Consider the following 19,957-nt stretch of genomic DNA (forward strand, 5'->3'; position numbering starts at 1 on the left):
TATCAACTTTTAAAATTACAAATGGTTTGTGCTCATCGAATTCTTAAGCCAATCACAAGCTTTCTACAGATTTTCCCAGAATACACTGCACTGCACTTTTAAACATCCCATGAATCAAGAATGGACATCGAACGAGCAGATCATCTGGTCAAAACAACTCAACATTCATTGTCATGTGATCCAAAAAACGCTGTTTTTCTTTTAAATGAATATCCTGTGTGTGTCCATATAAAGAGAAACAGAATTTACGTTACATCAGCACAAAGAAATCTGAGAAAATGTGCAAACATACATGATTAAAAACATGCTGTCAGGCATCTGGCGTTCTGTGAAACTCCTGCTTCACATGATGAGTGTGTGTTTGCGAGGTCAGGCTGAGACGCAGGACGTGAGACCCTGTGAGAGTGATCACATGATTCTGAAGCGAGATCAGTGTGTGTGGTTGAAGTGAGCAGTCACCTGTTGCGATGCTAATGAGCACCTGAGACTCGTTCACGATCCGCAGACCTGACTGACTGACAGCTGAATCTCAACGGCCTGTAAAGATGCACCACAACTGGAACAACATTAGATCTAATCGACAGAGTCATCATGGACTGTTCTGAGGATAGTAGGGATGCACGATATATCGGTCACCATATCGGTATCGGTATTTATACACCAAAATATCAGTTATCGGCTTTCAAATATAAAGAATTATAGGAATCGGCCAACATTAGGTGCATCCCTAGTGGATATTTGTGTGTCCTAAATGACAAAATATACACTTATACAGTATGTAGTGTATGAATCTGAGAGTCTGATGCCCCGCCCCCTTCACTACGTAATTAAAACTGTGACAGTCGTGTGCATGACGTGTCCAACGTTCCACACTTATTTTTTTCCGGTCTATTAAGTGCATCATCTGGGTATTAAAAGAGTACTTTAAGTACTAATTAACATAAAAATATATATGTAAAGATTAATATTAATATAAATATTAATTAAAATAAAATCTGATCCCATTTTATGCAGATTTTAAATTAATGTATTCATATTTATTGTATTATGTTTGAGTGAAGTCTATGTAGTGTTTTAATTTTACATTTGTTTATTCGATTTCTTAAATGTTACTGTTAACTACTATAGCTGAACATTTTAAAACACTGTTTATTTCATTTGTATATTATATTGTAATTTTTTTACTATTATTTGTAATTTGCTTCTTTGCTACAAAGATAAAACAATGAAATAAAGGTTTTTATCTTCACCCACCCCTACTTTGGTCTAAATGGTCTGTCATTCTTTTTTCCTTACCATATAAAGTGAAATTAAAAAAAATTGCAAATTAGTTTTGCTGTACTGCTCAGTAACTTATAATAAAACCAATATGAAAAAGAATTGTGATAAAATCGCGATCTTCTTGAAACAGAAAAACGTGATACGATTTTTTTTTTTGCCATATCGGCCAACCCTAAAATTTTAAAACACTGTTTATTTCATTTGTATATTATATTGTAATTTTTTTCCTATTATTTGTAATTATTTGCTCTTATATAACAAAGATAAAACAGTGAAATAAAGGTTATTATCTTCGCCCACCCCTACTTTGGTCTAAATATTTTGCTACCTTATAGACCTTATGCACCAGAGAAACGAGGGCGCCGCCATCTTTAGAATATTGTCTTTTAACTTCCGTTTTTGCGGTCGCTCTGTATATTTCTATGGCGCTGCTGTCCAGGAGTAATTAGCTTTTGAAGTGGATTTACTTAAAGGAACACTCCACCCATTTGCATTAAGCTTTGCAATGTTAGAAACCCAGTCATACTATTGAATGGTCGTGCAACATTTTCTCATTTTCCCCTGAGACGAGAGAAATCTGTATTTACCTCTTTACACTTCCTCCTACAATGACGCAAAAATCGTCATTTTGCGTCATTGTCGGAGGAAGTGTAAGAGGGGGGGATTTCTGTTGAGACTACAAGCACTAGTTCCCACCCTTTCAAACCCGCCCATAGGGGGTTGGACCTAATGCACTAACAGACCTATCACAGATCAGTGCCAGTGCGTTTGATTTCACCGGCAGAAACCTGCATGTCCGGCCGTCGAGATCGTCCAAAATGTCCGGGATTCGGCTTTGCTTTCTACGGTCGCCATTCATTGTTTACATGCACACCTTTTGTTTCATTTTAACTGAATTCATTCCGATTGGTGAATCTGAATGTAGTGTTCACATGAACACTAAACAAGTGATCGGTTGATGTGCGTTTTAACATTGCTAAGAAAATACCCGCTCCTCAATGAGAGATAGCCCACGAGACCGGCGCGTCTCACAGGTGCCGCTCATCAGTAATCACGCCACCGGCTTTTGCGTTCTACAGTCGCCATTCATCATGTTTACTGTGGCGAGCAGGACGAGGCTAGGGCCGCGGGAGAAAGACGCGAGGCCGGTGGCATGATCGGTTGGATGTGCGTTTTACCATTGCTAAGAAAATACCCGCTCCTCCGTGAGAGATACGAGACCAGTGCGTCTCACAGGTGTCGCTAATCAGTAATCACACTACCGGCCTCGCGTCGTTCTCCCGCGGCCCTAGTCTCGTCCTGTTCGCCACAGTAAACACAATGAATGGCGACTGTAGAACGCAAAAGCCGAATCCCGGACATTTTGTGCGATATGCAATCTCAAAAACCCGGGCAGACTCACGGAGACTACTAGTAACTTAGCTTAGCTTTATTGTTTACAACTGCTCTCTAACCGGAAGGCGTGGCTTGGGAGTGGCCTCGTAGAGCAGCGAAGCAAGTGCATTCTGGGAGTTGTTGTCTTTCATCCACATGAGCCAAAAATACATTTTCTGGCTTTTCTCAGTCTAGAAAGCTCCAAATTCAAAAATAATTTCACATTTCTTCTACATAAATGACCCAATTTAAATACACATTCTTTTTCCAGAGGTGGAGTGTCCCTTTAATGTAAAGTTAACGAAAGTTATCATGAGGACTGTAATGTTTAAAACAAATGACTTAACAAATGTCAGTGGACCGGGAAGATTTTAAAGCGAGCCGTTCATTAATAAACACGAAAAATCGCTGTGAAAATACAGACCGGAAGACAAAAGACAACGAGCGCAGCGCTGAAAAGGGGCGGGGCTACATTTTTAAAATCGGCAAATTAGTGCTCAGTGACTTAAAATAAAAACAATATGAAAAAGAATCGTGATGTTCCTGGGGGAAAAGAAAAATCCTGATATATTTGATATAATCCTGCCATATCGCCCAACCCTAAAAAACGCAGTGCATACTGTGCAGTAGTAACAGAACACACAGGCCTATAACTGGCAGAATCCGCTCCAGTATTGCAGCTCATGCGGGGGCACGCGGGCGCTGGCGGGCGGTCTGATGTCTGGTGGAATGATGCCAGTTGACTCCAGGGCATCGGGGGGGAGGAGGGCTGTGAAAGGAGAGCGAGTCTGTGCCAGGATCAGCCTGTTCTCTGGGCAACAAAAGGCGGCACACATTCAGCTAGTGCCGTGCCAACCGTAGGCCAGCGTCAGTGCCATCGAGGAGGAACTCAAGGGGAGGTGGTGTTTCTGAACAATGTGCCAGGCAGAGAGACGGCAGCCAACCAGAGATCAGTGCCTGACAGAAACATGGACAGACGACAGGAGAGAGAGAAAGAGAGATGCAGGCTCTTGTCTGCGATGTATTTTTAAGTGATGAATGAATGAAAGACATGTAGAGACTCTCTCCTGACATGGGAAGATGGCGTGTTGAAAGATGAGGTCGGTGACCAGTAAAATGACAAATTTAGCTTAGGCTCTTTTTTTTTTATTACTTAGGCCGATAAGCAACTACTTAACTACGCCCTGGCAACCATGCAGAAAACCTTAGTAACTGCATAGCAACGCGGTAAAACAATTCAGAACGCCAACTGCATAGCAATGCCCTGGCAACCGCCCAAAACACAACAATAGTGACTGTAGCAATGCGCTGAACCCCAAATCAGAACACCATAGCAACGGTTAAATGACATCGTCTCAGGAGGACATCATAGCAACGGGCGATAAAACCACTCAGAACACTATTTTGTGATTATTTTTTATTCCTTTCTATGTAAAGCACTTTGAATTGCCATAGTGTATGAATGTATCAACGGTTTATAAAGGCTAAAAAAACCACTCAGAACACCATAGTTGAAGACACAGCTAAACACCATAGAAACAGTTTGTTAAAACCCACTTATTAGACCATAACAGCTGTTTAGCTCAGAAAACCATAGCAACGGTTAAATAATGCACTTAAATCCACTCGTGGCATCATAGCAATGGGTTGGAATTTGGAAACGCATTAAAACTACTCAGAACACCATAACAGTTTAGAAACACGATAAACCCCACTATCAACGCTTTAGAAAGGCAATCAGAACACCATAGTTGAAATCCAGCAAAACACCACGGGAAGGGTTTGCTAAAACCACTCAGAAGTCCATAACAACACCTTAGCAACGGCACAGTAAAGCACTCTGATTCCAGTTTTGCGTGTGGTGCAGGTAGGCCTACAAACATTACTTATATTTTCTTCAGAACAAAAATTCAGTTCTCCATGCAATTTCCCTTGTGTTTAACATGATTTCTACTTATATTTATTATAATGCTAAATATTATATGTTCTGTATGTAACTTTAAACTTATAAACAATGCTGACCTGTAGGCGCTGTTCTGGAAACCGCCACCATTTTGTTTAAATTCAAACGGAGAAAATCCCGCCTGTTCCAACGGCACTTCAACAATCGCGAGCGCGCAGAATGATTGACCTTTTTCCATATTTCACCATTATTTGGGTAAACGGTGAATGACAGAATACATTAAATATATGTATTGTTTTCCCATTTGCTCAAATAGCAAAGGAAAAACTCCACAATAGTGTTTTCACAGCTTTCAAAAAAAATAGGGGAAAAAATAGAGAGAGATTAATAAGATGTCACTCTCATAGCAGAAACACCCTCACAACAGTTAACTATTTTTTATTTTTATTTTGTAATTTGATGTAAAGGTAATATAATACAAAGCATGTTATAAATGTACATACATTAATTAAAAAAAATGAAATTATTAAAAAAAACAGGATTTACGACGCGCCATCACAGTCTGTGAAAATAATGTTAGGTAGTTTAAAAGTGGCGGCGGGCCACTTCTATTTTTGCTCCTTTTTTATGGCGTGTCGTGTATTTTTTGAGACAGACTGTTTGATTTCACACACGACACCTGCTTCATCTGTCAGCTAGTAGTGATCCGAATTCCTAAAAACCCTTTCAAATGAAAAACATCGCGTCTGATCTTGACTCCAGTGTAATGCGGTTTGAAACCCGATCGTTCATTTTGTTGACTCTTTTTATTTGAACTACCGTCCTGATCCAGAAAGCAGCTCCACACTGACCGCTAACGCTGAACTGAAGCCTCTTTCATACACTTATTATTACATTACTGAACATGTTTCATTGCCTTCCAACATCCTGTTTAACCAAACCATCTGACCTCGAGTCTGTTAAAGCGCTCAACATCTACAACACAATCTCAGTTCTGCTCCAGATCATCAGGCCTGCGAGTTCACTCTATTCTACACAACATTGTGGAGCACAATGGCAACATAACACCTCGATTTAGAGTTTATTATACAGAAATGAACCTCAGATGGACCGGCGAAGGTTTATGAATATGCTGAACTGGCCGTGTTTAATATGGTCCACGTGTACATTTATAACATACGGATTTAAATAATTATACGACTGCTTTAATTATAGAACTTGATTAACATGAAATTGTACAGATGTGTAAATTGAAAATACATATTTACCTTGTATTAAAAAAGCATAATTCGTTTTTTTATGAACGTTTAAAAAAATAAAGCATGTTGTCCGTTATTAAATTAGCTAAAGGTGTAATTTGCATGAAACGTGTCATTTAAAAAAAGCACTGAACATATTTATTTTAGCCTTCATAATGAGTGTTTTAACGCTTCTTCTTTTTTTAAATAAACAGAAATGTATTTTCGTGTGTTATTTATGCTCAAAGAAAACAAGCGCGTTCATGAAAACACTTTACAAATATTCACAAATTAACTCCCCAAAATAAACTACAGAATTAAATTAGAGATTAAAAAGATGTCGCTTGTGACCGGTGTATGATATTAGGAGCATTATTACACTGATCATTTAATAATAACCAAATGTGAAATAAAGCGTGATTTAAATACAGTGAGTTTATGCGCGACTTTTTCAAATTATTCATCTCGATCGATTTATGAAACTATAAGCTTCACAAGAATCCGAGATTGATCAGATTTATCAATAATGTTGTTATTATTAATAGCCTATTTAAACAATAACGACAAATAGAAAATAAAATAATAGTGTCACATAGCCTACATTAGATATTTAGTTTTTCTATAAATAGGCCTACCTAATAATCAATATTTCCTCGAACAAAATATTTACCAGAAACATATTTAAAACACGTTTGCCTTTGTGGTCCAAAAACGACATATTTTTCCCCAAAAAAATATAGTTTGTAATATTTAAAACGCAATGTTGAAAATGTGTGTTTTATGCAAGGAAATGTTCTTTATTCCTTCATGAATACACGCCGTTATTCAAATGATTTCATTATATGCATTATCATTTTAATTTAAATTATTGTAAATTGTCAATTATATGATTTAAACAAATGAAAGGATGATATTCCAACTAAACGCGATTGGTTTTGAATGGCTTTATCAATAAGCCCGTTTTCATTTTTCGTTTCATTTTTACATAGCGAAGCTCCTCTCACAGGAACGCGCTCCAAGACGCGCGCCCGCGGACACGCGCTCATTACATGGCGTCTGCTGCCACCCAGCGGCCAGAGCAAGAACAACAGCACATTATTTTCAAGAAAAATGGCACAAAAATGCATTTAGAGTCATGTAAAATTATGTAAAGGCAAGAGTTTCAGCTCTGAGTGTTAGGACAGATAGACAGTAGCCACATGCCTTTGAAAAAGGATCGACTTTATTTACAGGAACATTTTCAGGAGGTTTTCAAATAAAAATTATTGGTGATACACGGCCTCATTGAGACAAAGCTGTATCTTCTCTCGCTCTCTCTCCCTCTGATGGCGAGCTGAGGGACGTATCCAGCTCCGCTCTGTCTGTGTGTGTGTGTGTGTGTGTGTTGATTTTGCCCAGTCATGTTGGCGGAGAGAGACGCCCGTGGAGAGATTGCAGCAATATGTCGTGTCGTCTTTTCCTCTTCAGTGACTTTCTCCCTTCTTACCCACAACCTGCATTTGACACATGCAAAACATCAAATTCACCACATTTAACTTCCATCATGCTAAGCAATACATTTTTAACCTGATAATAACTTCAGACAGACTGGATTCATCAGGTTTTGATTGAATGGTGGAAAGTGGGTTATGATATTATTGTTGGTTAACAATATTTACTCACCCGTTTGAAGTCGTTCATGTTTGTTGCCTGGACAGGAGTGCCGATAAACGTCAAATAGTTCACTTTTGTCGTCTCCTCGTCTCCTTGGTTTGACTTGATAAATAACTGAAAATAAAAACAGGTGGAAAATGAGAAACTCAAGGGGTAACAAAGGGCTCAATATCCCATAATATTAAATATTAAATATTATAAAAATTATAGTTCACCTAAAAATACCCTCACATTGTTCTAAACCCGTGTGAGTTTCTTTCTTCTGTTGAATACAAAATAATATATTTTGAAGAATGTTGGTAACCAAACAATTTTTTTTCATACTATGGAAGTCAATGGGATTTTTTTTCATACTATGGAAGTCAATGGGAATTTTTGGGGATTTTTTTTTTCATACTATGGAAGTCAATGGGAATTTTTGGGGATTTTTTTTTTCATACTATGGAAGTCAATGGGGATTTTTGGGGATTTTTTTTTTTCATACTATGGAAGTCAATGGGAATTTTTGGGGATTTTTTTTTTCATACTATGGAAGTCAATGGGAATTTTTGGGGATTTTTTTTTCATACTATGGAAGTCAATGGGAATTTTTGGGGATTTTTTTTTTCATACTATGGAAGTCAATGGGAATTTTTGGGGATTTTTTTTTCATACTATGGAAGTCAATGGGAATTTTTGGGGATTTTTTTTTTCATACTATGGAAGTCAATGGGAATTTTTCTTTTTCATACTATGGAAATCAATGGGAATTTTTTGGGAAATTTTTTTTTTCATACTATGGAAGTCAATGGGAAGCAGCAACTATTTGGTTACCAACATTCTTCATAATATATTTTGTGTTCAGCAGAAGAAAGAAACTCATACAGGTTTAGAAACACTTAAAGGTGAATAAATGATGACAATGACACGTTTGTTGGTGAACTGTCCATTTAAATAAGATAGACTATTTTTTACAAAAGTTACAAAAATGATGTTTGGATTTTCTGGATGGGGAATATTTACACTAAGGAATGCCAAGCGTATTTTAAAATGCTGAAATTAAATCTTGTAGGTTTTTTTTCTATTTTTAATTAATTAATAATATTATTATTAATATTATTATTAATATATATATATATATATATATATATATATATATATATATATATATATATATATATATATACACATTTTTGTTTATTTGTATTAATTATTTTATGTTTTTATAATATGTAATTTGTACTGTATTTGTATGAGCATTACGAGTGTAATTGAACATACAGTCACACTGTTGACGTTCTGAAACTTGACGTATCGGAGCGGGATGAGTCCGTCGTCTTTGTAGTCTTCCTCGGACAGATCCAGCGCCTGCGTCGCTTCACTTCTCTCCGCGTCATCGAAACCCATGGAACGAGGAAGATTAATGAAGATCTTCACACTCTTCGGGGCTTGAGCTGAAAACACACGAAGAGACAGCGATCAGTGTGAACCCGGTCTGAAGGGAGAAAACTAACAGCCATTTGCACTTCTCGGTCAGAATGCCTGTTTAGGAAACGTATTAATGTAAACACATCAGGATTGCATGAACGTAAACAGACGAGTATTAAAATATCAGATTTTGCATAATAAATGCAGCTGTTGTTTTCTATTCTGTACTTAAGTTTAATCAAACAACATAATTGACGAACAAAATAGAGAAAACCTCTAACTCTTCTGGATTTATTTAAACAACTTACATTCACAGCATACATATTTTGATATACCTGTACATATCAGTAGGTTTAGCTTTTTTTTATTTTTATTGTCTACATTAGTTTTAGTAACAAGTTTAACTAAATAAAAAGGATAAAAACATGCAAATGGAGGACCAGAATTGATTATTATTTTAAAAATCGGTTTGAGTGAATGATTCATTGCCTCGCTCATATAGACTTCACTTGTTTCATCACTGGATGATGATTCAGCGTTTTTGAACGAATCTAACGAATGAATGATTCAATAATTTTTTTTATATTTTTAACAGTCACCTGTCGCCACCTACTGGTGTAACGATGTAATTGATACAATCTTAATTTGAAGCATCAAGTTACTTTCAAAAGGTGATTTACTCTATTTTGATCGCTACTGTAGACATCAGTGTTTATATCTGAACTATAATCTTTCTTCTGTGATCATATGAATGATTGTAAAGACAAAAATAATGAAATTGTGTGGTTGAAAAGACTGTTTGTGAAGCTGTTTCATATCTATACATGACAACGGCTCTCTCTGGATCAGAACGCAGATCTGAATGTTCGCTGTGATTTTATCAAAGGTTTAATAGACAGAGGAGAATCACTGTCATTTAGAAATGAGATCATGTGGGTGTTTGCAGGGTTCCCACACCTTGGTTAACTTCAAATTCAAGGACTTTCCAGGTTCAATATCCTCAAATTCAAGGACTTAATGTGTGTCCAACAACAAACGTTAAGGCACCATCGTGCGCGCGTGAACGCCATGGCAACGTACAACACAAAGTACCTCACGCGGGAAACACAACGTATATTAACCAAGCGGCAACATTCTAATCTGAAAAATGAAGCCTACCCGGAAGTGAGAAAAACTGCAATACATCGAAAATCCGCTAGAGGAAGGTCCCAAAAGGGAGCAAATGTCCATAGACCCCATGTTAAAATGTCCGTTTTCACAGCATAAATTCATGTTTTTACAGGTTGGTCCCATGGACTTTTATTGTATTTTTCGATAGCTTCCGAGTGCCTGACAACTGTGAGGGGGGTGAATTTTTTTCTAACTAGTTAGTTTAGATCGTATTTAGATATAAAATGTATGACAAATAAGGGCGTGGTTAACTTTGATTGACAGCTTGATTGACAGCTGATAAGGCTGCGCGCCAAGGAGAATGACAACATAAGAAGCGCCATTTTTTAACACAGTTGAAATATAATACTACTGTTTCTGTATCATGAAATGTAGTTTTAAGAGTTTTTCAGGCGAGAATGTAGTTGTTTAAAGCTCAAATCTGTGGTTTATTTATAAAGATTTATGAAAATTTTATCCAGTTGTGAGATCCAGCGATGACCGGGCACTCGGCGCTCATGTACCCCGCCTGGAACAGCCTTTCCTCGGCTAGTCGTTCTGACGTTTGCCGCGGACTCTGGCGTAGTGGTTAAATATGAGATATAATTCATCTTGTGTATATCTAACGGGCGATTTTTGGTCTCGTGAATCTATAATTTGTTCCCTGGCCAATCGTTTTGGCTGAGGTTTCATAACTTTATAAGCTATTTAACTTTACCGTTGTATGGTTAGACTAGATCGAGCGCTGACTTTGTATGTTTGACTGAATTGTTTGCTTTATTTGTATATCTTCTTGTACCTTTTACCTATAATTTTATAATAGCTAATATTGATAAAACTGAAATTTAACAAAAAGAGACTGGGTTGAGTTTTGTCATTTTAAATTTTAATACAACGAAGATGATCTGTAATGTTGTTTACTGCAACATCTGTTGTTTAGTACAAATGCACATATTGCCTGGACCATATTAAAATGTTTAATATTTTTATATTATATTTAAAATGAAAAGAGGCAGGTTTGTGTTTTATATTTGGTTTTGTTATAAATAGGCAAACGTTATGTGCAGTGAATATAATCAATACGCGTTGCCTGAACCACATTTGTGTGGCTATAATGTTTAAGATTTCTTTAAAGGTGCCATAGAATGTGAAATTGAATTTATCTTGGCATAGTTAAATAACAAGAGTTCAGTACATGGACATGACATACAGTGAGTCTCAAACACCATAGTTTTCTCTTTCTTATTTAAATCTCGTTTTTGAAAAACACCCCTGAAAAACGGGCGAATCTCCACATAACACCAACTGTGACGAAACCGATGGGATCATTAATATGTACGCCTCTAAAAATTTGCATATGCCAGCCCATGCTCAGTGCCAGGCGAAACTGCACAGCCGAATCATCAGAAGTTCTGCAGGTGAAGAAACAAGCAGGAGGAGGATCATAGGGAAAATGGCAGATCTATCTATAATCTATCTATCTATAATCGGATACCGCTACAGTTTAATTCGAAGTTGTTTAGTTGCTCTGCCCATTTCACCACGGACTGTTACAACAATATCAAGCAGCCAGGCTTCTCTCGGCGTCTCAAACGGACGAAGGGGGCAATTTCAACTAACGTTATATTCCCGCAAGCGGCAAGTAGGGATTTTATTAACGATAATTTACATTGTGTTATCTAGATCCAGCGCGATATTGTTTTTTCCTCGAGAGACATCATGGCTTGCAAACGAGCGAACGAAGCATGGCAGTTGCTCAGTGTTTGGTTGTACAAATGAACACAAAAATATTTTTTTGCTCCTTCATCCGAGCCTCTGGAGAACCAGTGGGTTATGTGAATTTCTGATGTGTAATTGTTCAAATTCAGACAGATAATCTTTCTTTCAAAGTCGTTCAACACTGTTTATGCATCAGTAAATCGCGTTGCAGTGATAAGATCTTCATTCACGCGATCAACAGGCTGTCATCTGCTCAATGCTCATCACTGCAACCTTTCATGTGATGGGAATAGATCTAAATACTTAAACTTCTCATGATTCGTTAATCCCGATAGCTGTAATAGTAAAAACATATAAAAGCTGTAATAGTAAAAGTTTTCCAGATAGCTCTACATGTAATGCCAGATATTTCATATGCAAGCATGTCAGCCAATCACAGCAGAGGGCGTTTACACTGAAGTCTCACAGCAGACACGCCCCTTCAAACAGAGTGTTCAAATCAATGGATGAAATCAGGCTAGGAAATATGCCTTTTATTTCTAAATTATAACAAATTTTGATCTAAAAAACATACTAACATTATAAGGGCACCCCAGGAAACATTATAAAATAATAAAATAATCCATTCTATGGCACCTTTAAATGAAAACGAAAAGAGTTAGTGTGGTGTTTTATAACATATTTCGTTGCCTAAAATGTACACAGAGATAACCGGAGTAGCGGAGTGAGCTGAGTGACGCGCGCTGCGTCCTTTACCCATATATGGATTAGCCAGACGGTGGGCGGGGTTAGGATTTCCCAAGATTTTCCAAGATGGCGCCGCCCATACGCCCCATAAACGGCTTCAAACCCGTTCTTCAGAAAGTCTATGGGTGACGTCACAGACGCTTTGTCCATATTTTTTACAGTCTATGATATTAACGCGTAAATGCACGCAACTAAGGTAAATCAAGCAAGCTAGTATGCATAGGCCATAAAGTGTTGGCGAAATAACACACTAGCGGACTCTAGCACTCAATGAATGAAGAATTCATTCCAGAAAACTTATTGCACAAAATAAATTCATGCAGTTTCAAGGACCTGTATCTATGTGTGTTTATCTTCTAAAACTTTCCAGGGCCTTGAATTTTTTTTTTTTTCAGATTCACAAACTTTCAAGGATTTCAAGGACCCGTGGGAACCCTGTGTTTGAATGGAGATCACGATCTTTTAACGTCAAGCAACGAGAGCTGGTGTCTTACCGAGTTCAGCAGACAGCAGTTTCAGGGAGAAGAGTTTGACAGGTTGATTGAAGGAGATCGTGATGAGAAGCTGCAAACAAACGCAGAAGAATCAGTCATAAGATCAACACTACAGATCATATTTACACTCCAGAAACTCACACTGACAGTCACTGGGATCTGATCTTATAAAAGATCAACGGTACAGTTTCACTTTCAGTTTAACGGCCATTAGATACGGCAACAAAAGACTGGAAATACATACATGCTGAAGCACTAAAATTACTGGAAATATATAAACTAAAGCTAAATTAAACTGAAATAGTAATATTAAAGGGGAAAAATGGCTAACACTTTACAATTAGGTTTCATTTGTTAAGATTGACTAATAATGAACTGCACTTCTACGGCATTTATTATTCTTTGTTAATTCCAAAATGTACTAATACATTATTAAAATCAAAAGTTGTATTTGTTAACATTAGTTAATGCACTGTGAACTAACATGAGCTAACAATGAACAGCTGGATTTTTAGTTTATACATTAACTAATGTTAACTAATGAACCTTATTGTAAAGTGTTACCAAGAAAATTAAAAGGCACTAATTTGTTTTACTAAAATGAAACATTGGATGAATAGATTGATTAACAATAATATTAATAATAATTTATCAAATCAAACTAAAGTTAAAATGAAAACTGAAAATGTAAAAATAAAAGGTAATTCAAAATATTCACGAACATTAGAATAGTATATAAATAATTCTAAAATAACTATGCAAGTGTCTGAAAATTAGTAGTTAACTAATAATAATTAATCAAATCATACAAAATAATCAAAATAAAACACAAAAAAAAGATTTAACTATTTTATTTGTTATTCTGCATGTCATGTGACCGTTAACCGACATCAGAGATCATGTGACTAAGATGTTAAATAATTGAAATATTATCTTTAAATCTCAGACGGATTTCAAGTAAATATTTGAGCTCAAAGGGGTTCGGCTGACAAAAGTTTGTGAATCCTGTGACACTGCACAAAAACACACACACACACACACACACACACTTAGTTCCTTTGCATGTAAACAGGATGTTTGTCAACATTGCATTAAAGGGGAGGTATAATGCCCTTTTCACAAGATGTAAAATAAGTCTCTGATGTCCCCAGAGTGTGTGTGTGAAGTTTTAGCTCAAAATACCCCATAGATATTCATATAGCATGTTAAAGTTGAGCAAAAACACAGTTTTTGTGTCTGTCCCTTTAAATGCAAATGAGCTGCTGCTCCCGGCACAGGGGGCGGAGCTACAAGAGCTTGTGTCCTTTCACCTCACACACACGCACTGAACATTTCAAAAACTTTTAGCCTTTTATGTTTAAACCAGAGTCAGACAATGACGGAGAGACTCAAGAAGAAGTGACAACATGAAGCAACAGGACATTTCTGAATGGTTAGTTGATGAAGTTATGAAGCTGATGTGTAGTTATCTTCTATTCATTGATTAGCATATTCTGTCTTGATAATCTATAAATCGTGTTCAGGGGGCGGGGTTTATGTAAATTCTAGGGTTGGTGATGTCACTAATGTGGTGTAGTCTCTACCAGCCGTTTGTTGTAGTCCTTTAAAAAGCGATTTCTTTAAAAGCAAATATCTCCCTTTGCTTTGAACTTTGAGCGTTGTAACTTTGCAGATGTTGTTTATGCTCAAACAGCAACATTACACACTAACTAGAGTTAGAAAAGTGAAATCATAATCAACCAGCCCTTTAAAACCCCAGGAGCGTGTTCACCTGTTCATCACAGTCGGACTCCAGGTAGGAGGAGTCCTTGATTAAGCAGTTGTCGAAGCCACAGTCGTCGCTCTCATTGAGACATTCACAGCCAGCTTTACTCACGAACGGCATCAGGTCCATCTGAACACAGCAGACGACAGACATGACACTCTCAAAGTTCACAGTTCACAGGTCACGAACCCCATCAAACCTAGCCCGCATGGACTCACGTATCCTTTGGGAATATCCGAGTCTTCGTTGCTCCCGGGATCGTTTTCCACATGCTGTTTGATTTTCTCCTCCAGCCCGGAAGCGTCTGCGCCCTGATACTGGTCCACGCGCACTTTGTTTCGGAAAAACTGGAACGTCGGCGTCGCTGAGATATTATTGGCTGCGGCTGTTGCCTAGGAGACGGAAAATAAAACACTTCGGTCACAAACTGTAAAAAATGACGTGATTGGTAAGTCATGCCAACTTATGTTTTTACATTACTTTGACTTACTTTTATAAGTTATATGAGATTTAACTCGATTTTAAGTCAGTTTAATATAATTCAAGTTTAAATGAATTTACAGCCAATTTGCTTATACTTAAGTAAATAAAAACATGTGTTGAAATACATAAAACATACATATTATATGTTTTTACAGTGGTGATATTTTAGTATCATTGAGATACGATTATAGTTTTTATCCATATTTTAACATTTTAAGTTTTACATTATCCATTTTAATCAAGGTTTAGTAATTTTGATGTGCGTTTTTGTCATTTTTATTCGTTTTTTTGGTAACACTTTAAAACAAGGTTTCATTAGTTAACATTAGTTCTACTTTTACAGCGTTTATTATTCTTTGTTAATGTTCATTTCAACATTTACTAATACTTTATGAAATCAAATGTATTTGTCAACATTAGTAAATGCACTGAACTAACATGAACAAACAATGAACAGCTGGATTTTTATTAACTAATTTTAACAAAGATTAATACAAATTAATTAAATGTATTGCTCTTTCATGTTATTTAATACAAAAACTAATGTTAACAAATAGTTTTTATAAATGTAAGTATATCAAGTTAATCTGAAGGTAAATAATCTCTCACCTGACAGACGTGGACATCGACTTCTAGAAACACAACCTGAGGGTATTTGTTGCTCAACATGTTGAACGCTGGAGCTATTCTGACACAAGGACGACACCTGGACGAAGAGAAACCATCATCAGTTAAACATCATCATCTCAGACCAAGAACTCGGACACTTTTCCCTTGAAGTCGGCATTTCACATTAGTCTCTTCTCTATAGTGCCATATATCCGAGTGAAACGCTTCTGGAACAAGAACAAATGTAGGGCGGGGCTTGATTGGATGGTTGTGGTTTACTATTGGCTGATCTCCTGTGATTGACAGGTTATAGCCCCGCCCTCATCATCAGAGAAGAGAAGATATGCTGCAAGAGGAACTTATTCTGATTCAAGATTATTAACACAATAATGATGTGCACTGATAAGTCATTTAGAATAAACACTGGAATATTACATAAATAAAACATAAGAACTAAAAGTGACTTTAAATCTGTGTTTAAAAACAACTACATTCTGACAGATTGAATCATCTGAAAACAGCATCTCCTGACACTAAATTACATAGAACATTTCTCCTAAATATTAGATTGAGAAATTATAAACTACATATTCAACCTGACAGTTATTAATTAATGTATAATAATAATATTAATAACAATTAAATCATAAAAGTGCACAACTAAAATAAATGAATACACAAATATGTATTATTAATAATACGTTTTTAATGATAATTCTTTAATAATTATACATTATGGATGCGACTAAACAATAGGTGTTTACACCTGCATGTCATGTGACCATTAGCCAACAAGTGAATGTGTTCAGTTTTTGAAATATCAGAGGGACTATATATGTTGGGTCAACATACATACAGGCTGACAACAGAGCAACAAAACACAGTTAGTTCTTTCAACACGTGTGTGTGAGTGTGTGTGTGTGTGTGTGTGTGTGTGTGTGTGTGTGTGTGTGTGTTTTGCTAAGTCATGCCGGTGTGTGTTCTGTTCTTGTCCTTCGTTCAGTCTTGTGTCTTGAGTGGCGGGTCAGTCTGTGCTGTTCTGACCCGGCTCGGACTCTCGATCTCTGTGTGTGTTAGTGTGTTTGTGTGTGTTCTCGGTTCTGTCAGGTTCGGCTGCAGGGGCCTCACACACACTCACTCACCCGCTCATGGTGAACTTCACCACGACCAGCCTGGATCCTGCGCCGCTCAGCTCCGCCTGGAACTCCGAGTCATTCCCGATCACCTTCACCCCGACCATGACTCAAAAACACGGGGAACGAATCGCTGAAAAGCGTTATTAATCACCTATAATCGGTCAGATTGATCAGAATCACTGAGACGCTCGGCGCGGCACGACAATTGTCCCGGAACACACTTCCTGTGTAGTGATGACGAGGAACGGCGGGCTGGCCAATCACAGGCGGCGGTGCCCGGTGCGCGTCATCACCGAAACCGTTCATGAGATGTCGCAAATCCTCAGCAACTGTCGTGAGGTGCAAATAACTAATATTTATGTTTTTTTATTTTTTTATTTGCATTTATTATAAATTAATTTGTCACTCAGCTTCTATGTGAATGTTTTTTTTTGGTTTTTTTTATAAAAATAAGAGTAAACATTTTTGTTATTTTTCTTCGGGACGTTTGTGTTTCTATGGTGACGGGTCAATTCAACTAGACCTAAACATGAGCAGGATCAAAACTTTCATGGTTTTACTCCTAGTTTCGTTAGTTGCGCTGAACCAAACGACGGCTGAGTACGGTGTGTTTTTAGTCTAACAATATATTATATATATAATAAGAATATATTTATGTTATTCTCATTATCAACTGTTTATTTGGTTGCTATTCCAACTATTGCGGTCAATAAGTTAAGCCATTTCTCACCCAACAGCAAAACAAATCAGAAAGTTGACTAGCCACAAAAACAAGATGTTAGATGTTTTTCTCTGTGAAAAATCATACACAAATATTGATTTAGAGCTCAACTGTTGATCTGTCGTTATGAAGAATGTATTCTCTACTTTCAAAATGTAAAATATTGTGTGATGCTCTTGTTTACATGTTTGTTTGTTTTATAGAGAGGAAATCACAGGAGATCAGATTTGGTGTGGGCTCGTTAACTAAGAAAAATAAAGAGCTAACAAAGTTTTCTCCTTTCTTAAAGCCTTACAAGGGACGACAAGAGCAGGTATGATGATCTTAACCACTGATCTGTCTCTTCTGCTCACCAACAGTGCATTTATTTGATCAAAAATACAGTAAAATTGTGAAATATTATTACAATGTAAATCAACTGTTTTCTATGTGAATATATAGTAAAGTGTAATTTATTCCTGTGATCAAAGCTGTATTTTCAGCATCATTACTCCAGTCTTCAGTGTCACATGATACTTCAGAAATCATTTTAATATGATGAACATTTATGATTATTATCAATGTTTAAAACAGTTGTGGACATTTTTTTTCAGGATTCATTGATGAATAGAAATTTCAAAAGAACTGAATTAGTTTTTGTAACTTTATACTCTACAAGTTTGGGATCAGTAATAAGTTTTTCTTTTATTTATTTTTTGGAAAGAAATTAATATTTTTATGCAGCACGGATGCATTCAATTGATCAAAAGTGACAGTAAAGACATTTATAAAGTTAAAAAAGATTCTATTTAAAATAAATGCTGTTCTTTTAAACTTTCTGTTCATCAAAGAATCCTGAAAAATAAAGTGTATCACAGTTTCCACATGAAGCATTGATAATAATCATAAATGTTTCTTGAGCATCAAATCATCATATTAGAATGATTTGTGAAGGATCATGTGACACTGAAGACTGGAGTAATGATGCTGAAAATTCAGCTTTGATCACAGGAATAAATTACACTTAACAGTTACTATATATTCACATAGAAAACAGATAACTTGTAATAATATTTCACAACTTTTACTGTATTTTTGATCAAATAAATCCAGCCTTGGTGAGCAGAAGAGACTCTTTCAAAAACATTATCGATTGAAAACTTTTGAACAGTAATGTATCATACATTAAAAAAAAATGTTACAGTACAAATTGGGTCTTTAAACATTAATCTTCAAATGTATGGCTTGCCTCATACAAGGATGATCATATTTGGAGGTCCGTGGCATCTGAAAACCAAAAATTAAACTAATTTTCACCTGGTGGATGAATAAAGAGTTGGGGAAAAAATCCAAGTAAATCAGCAAGCAATTCCTCAGAACCAGAACAGATGAATTGTAACACACTAGTATTGTGCTAGAGAGTTTTGCACTTGCAGAAAATGTAAAGACTGCCTTTTTTTACTGGAACGTTCTGTTGAATAGTGAAACATGACTTATTGAATGAACTGTTGTGTTGTTTCAGCTCTTGGAGAAGCTGCCTGAGAATTTCCAAGTGCTTCTTAAAACCACTATTTCCCTGCAAACTATCCTTTTCTGTGTTGCGGTCCTGTTTGGAATCTTTCACCTGAGTTGCTGGGATTCTGTAAGACTTATTTTTGTGCAAAAACATTATTAAAGACCAGCAGATAACTTTCAACTAACATTCTGTTAACGTTACAGGACGTTCCCTGTGAGCTGGGTCAAAAATAGTGCTGTGAATGAAGTCTATTCATTATTCTTGGCTACTGAATACGTCTCTCTCTCTTTGTATTGTCCGCAGCTCTGTCGGAAATGTGTCTGGAATAAAGACTGGACCGAGGAGTTGGAGATGGTCGAGATCGGATGATGGCGTAATGTGAAAGTTCACTGATGTGATGAGATGTATTACAAGAAAAGCCACATCTGTTTCTTAAATAGCTTGATGTTTTATGTACTTTGAACTTTTTTAATTATGTATTTGAAGTTTTTTTTTTTTTTTGTACAGTCACAAACTTTGGTGAAACCTTAACCTAAATGTTTACTAAAGTATTTATATATTGTTTGTAGAAATGTAATTTATATATAATCTTAATAAACTACTTGCTCAGTGTCTCTGATTTTATTAGGACTCATTCATATTTAAAATGTCACGTATTGAAACCTGATTGAATGAAACCCGTAAGAAAAATTGTAAGGAAATAAATAAGATTAAAATAAATAAACATTAGATTAAATGCGTAAATAATAAAATAAATAAATACATTACTGCAAATTTATAATT

The 19,957-nt window shown here is 36.3% G+C and overlaps 1 protein-coding gene and 1 long non-coding RNA gene across 2 annotated transcripts; one reads left to right on the top strand and one right to left on the bottom strand.

Moving 5' to 3' along the window:
- Nucleotides 1–6,996: 6,996 nt before the first annotated feature.
- On the bottom strand, nucleotides 6,997–17,202 carry txnl1 (thioredoxin-like 1). Its single transcript, XM_084137317.1, has 8 exons — nucleotides 16,965–17,202; nucleotides 15,823–15,919; nucleotides 14,949–15,122; nucleotides 14,737–14,859; nucleotides 12,966–13,035; nucleotides 8,710–8,882; nucleotides 7,459–7,563; nucleotides 6,997–7,289 (listed from the first exon to the last, which is right to left on the bottom strand). Exons 1-8 carry the CDS (start codon nucleotides 17,060–17,062, stop codon nucleotides 7,260–7,262), a joined length of 870 nt encoding a protein of 289 aa, XP_083993443.1. The 5' UTR covers nucleotides 17,063–17,202; the 3' UTR covers nucleotides 6,997–7,259.
- A 645-nt stretch (nucleotides 17,203–17,847) lies between these two features.
- LOC311097544 lies at nucleotides 17,848–19,814 on the top strand. The gene is made up of 3 exons (XR_014609277.1): nucleotides 17,848–17,992; nucleotides 19,181–19,300; nucleotides 19,478–19,814. It is a non-coding gene; the product is annotated as an uncharacterized lncRNA (long non-coding RNA).
- The last annotated feature ends 143 nt before the right edge of the window (nucleotides 19,815–19,957 follow it).

Source organism: Abramis brama (genome assembly GCF_963993115.1).
Source record: "Abramis brama genome assembly, chromosome: 15".
Taxonomy (NCBI): Eukaryota; Metazoa; Chordata; class Actinopteri; order Cypriniformes; family Leuciscidae; genus Abramis; species Abramis brama.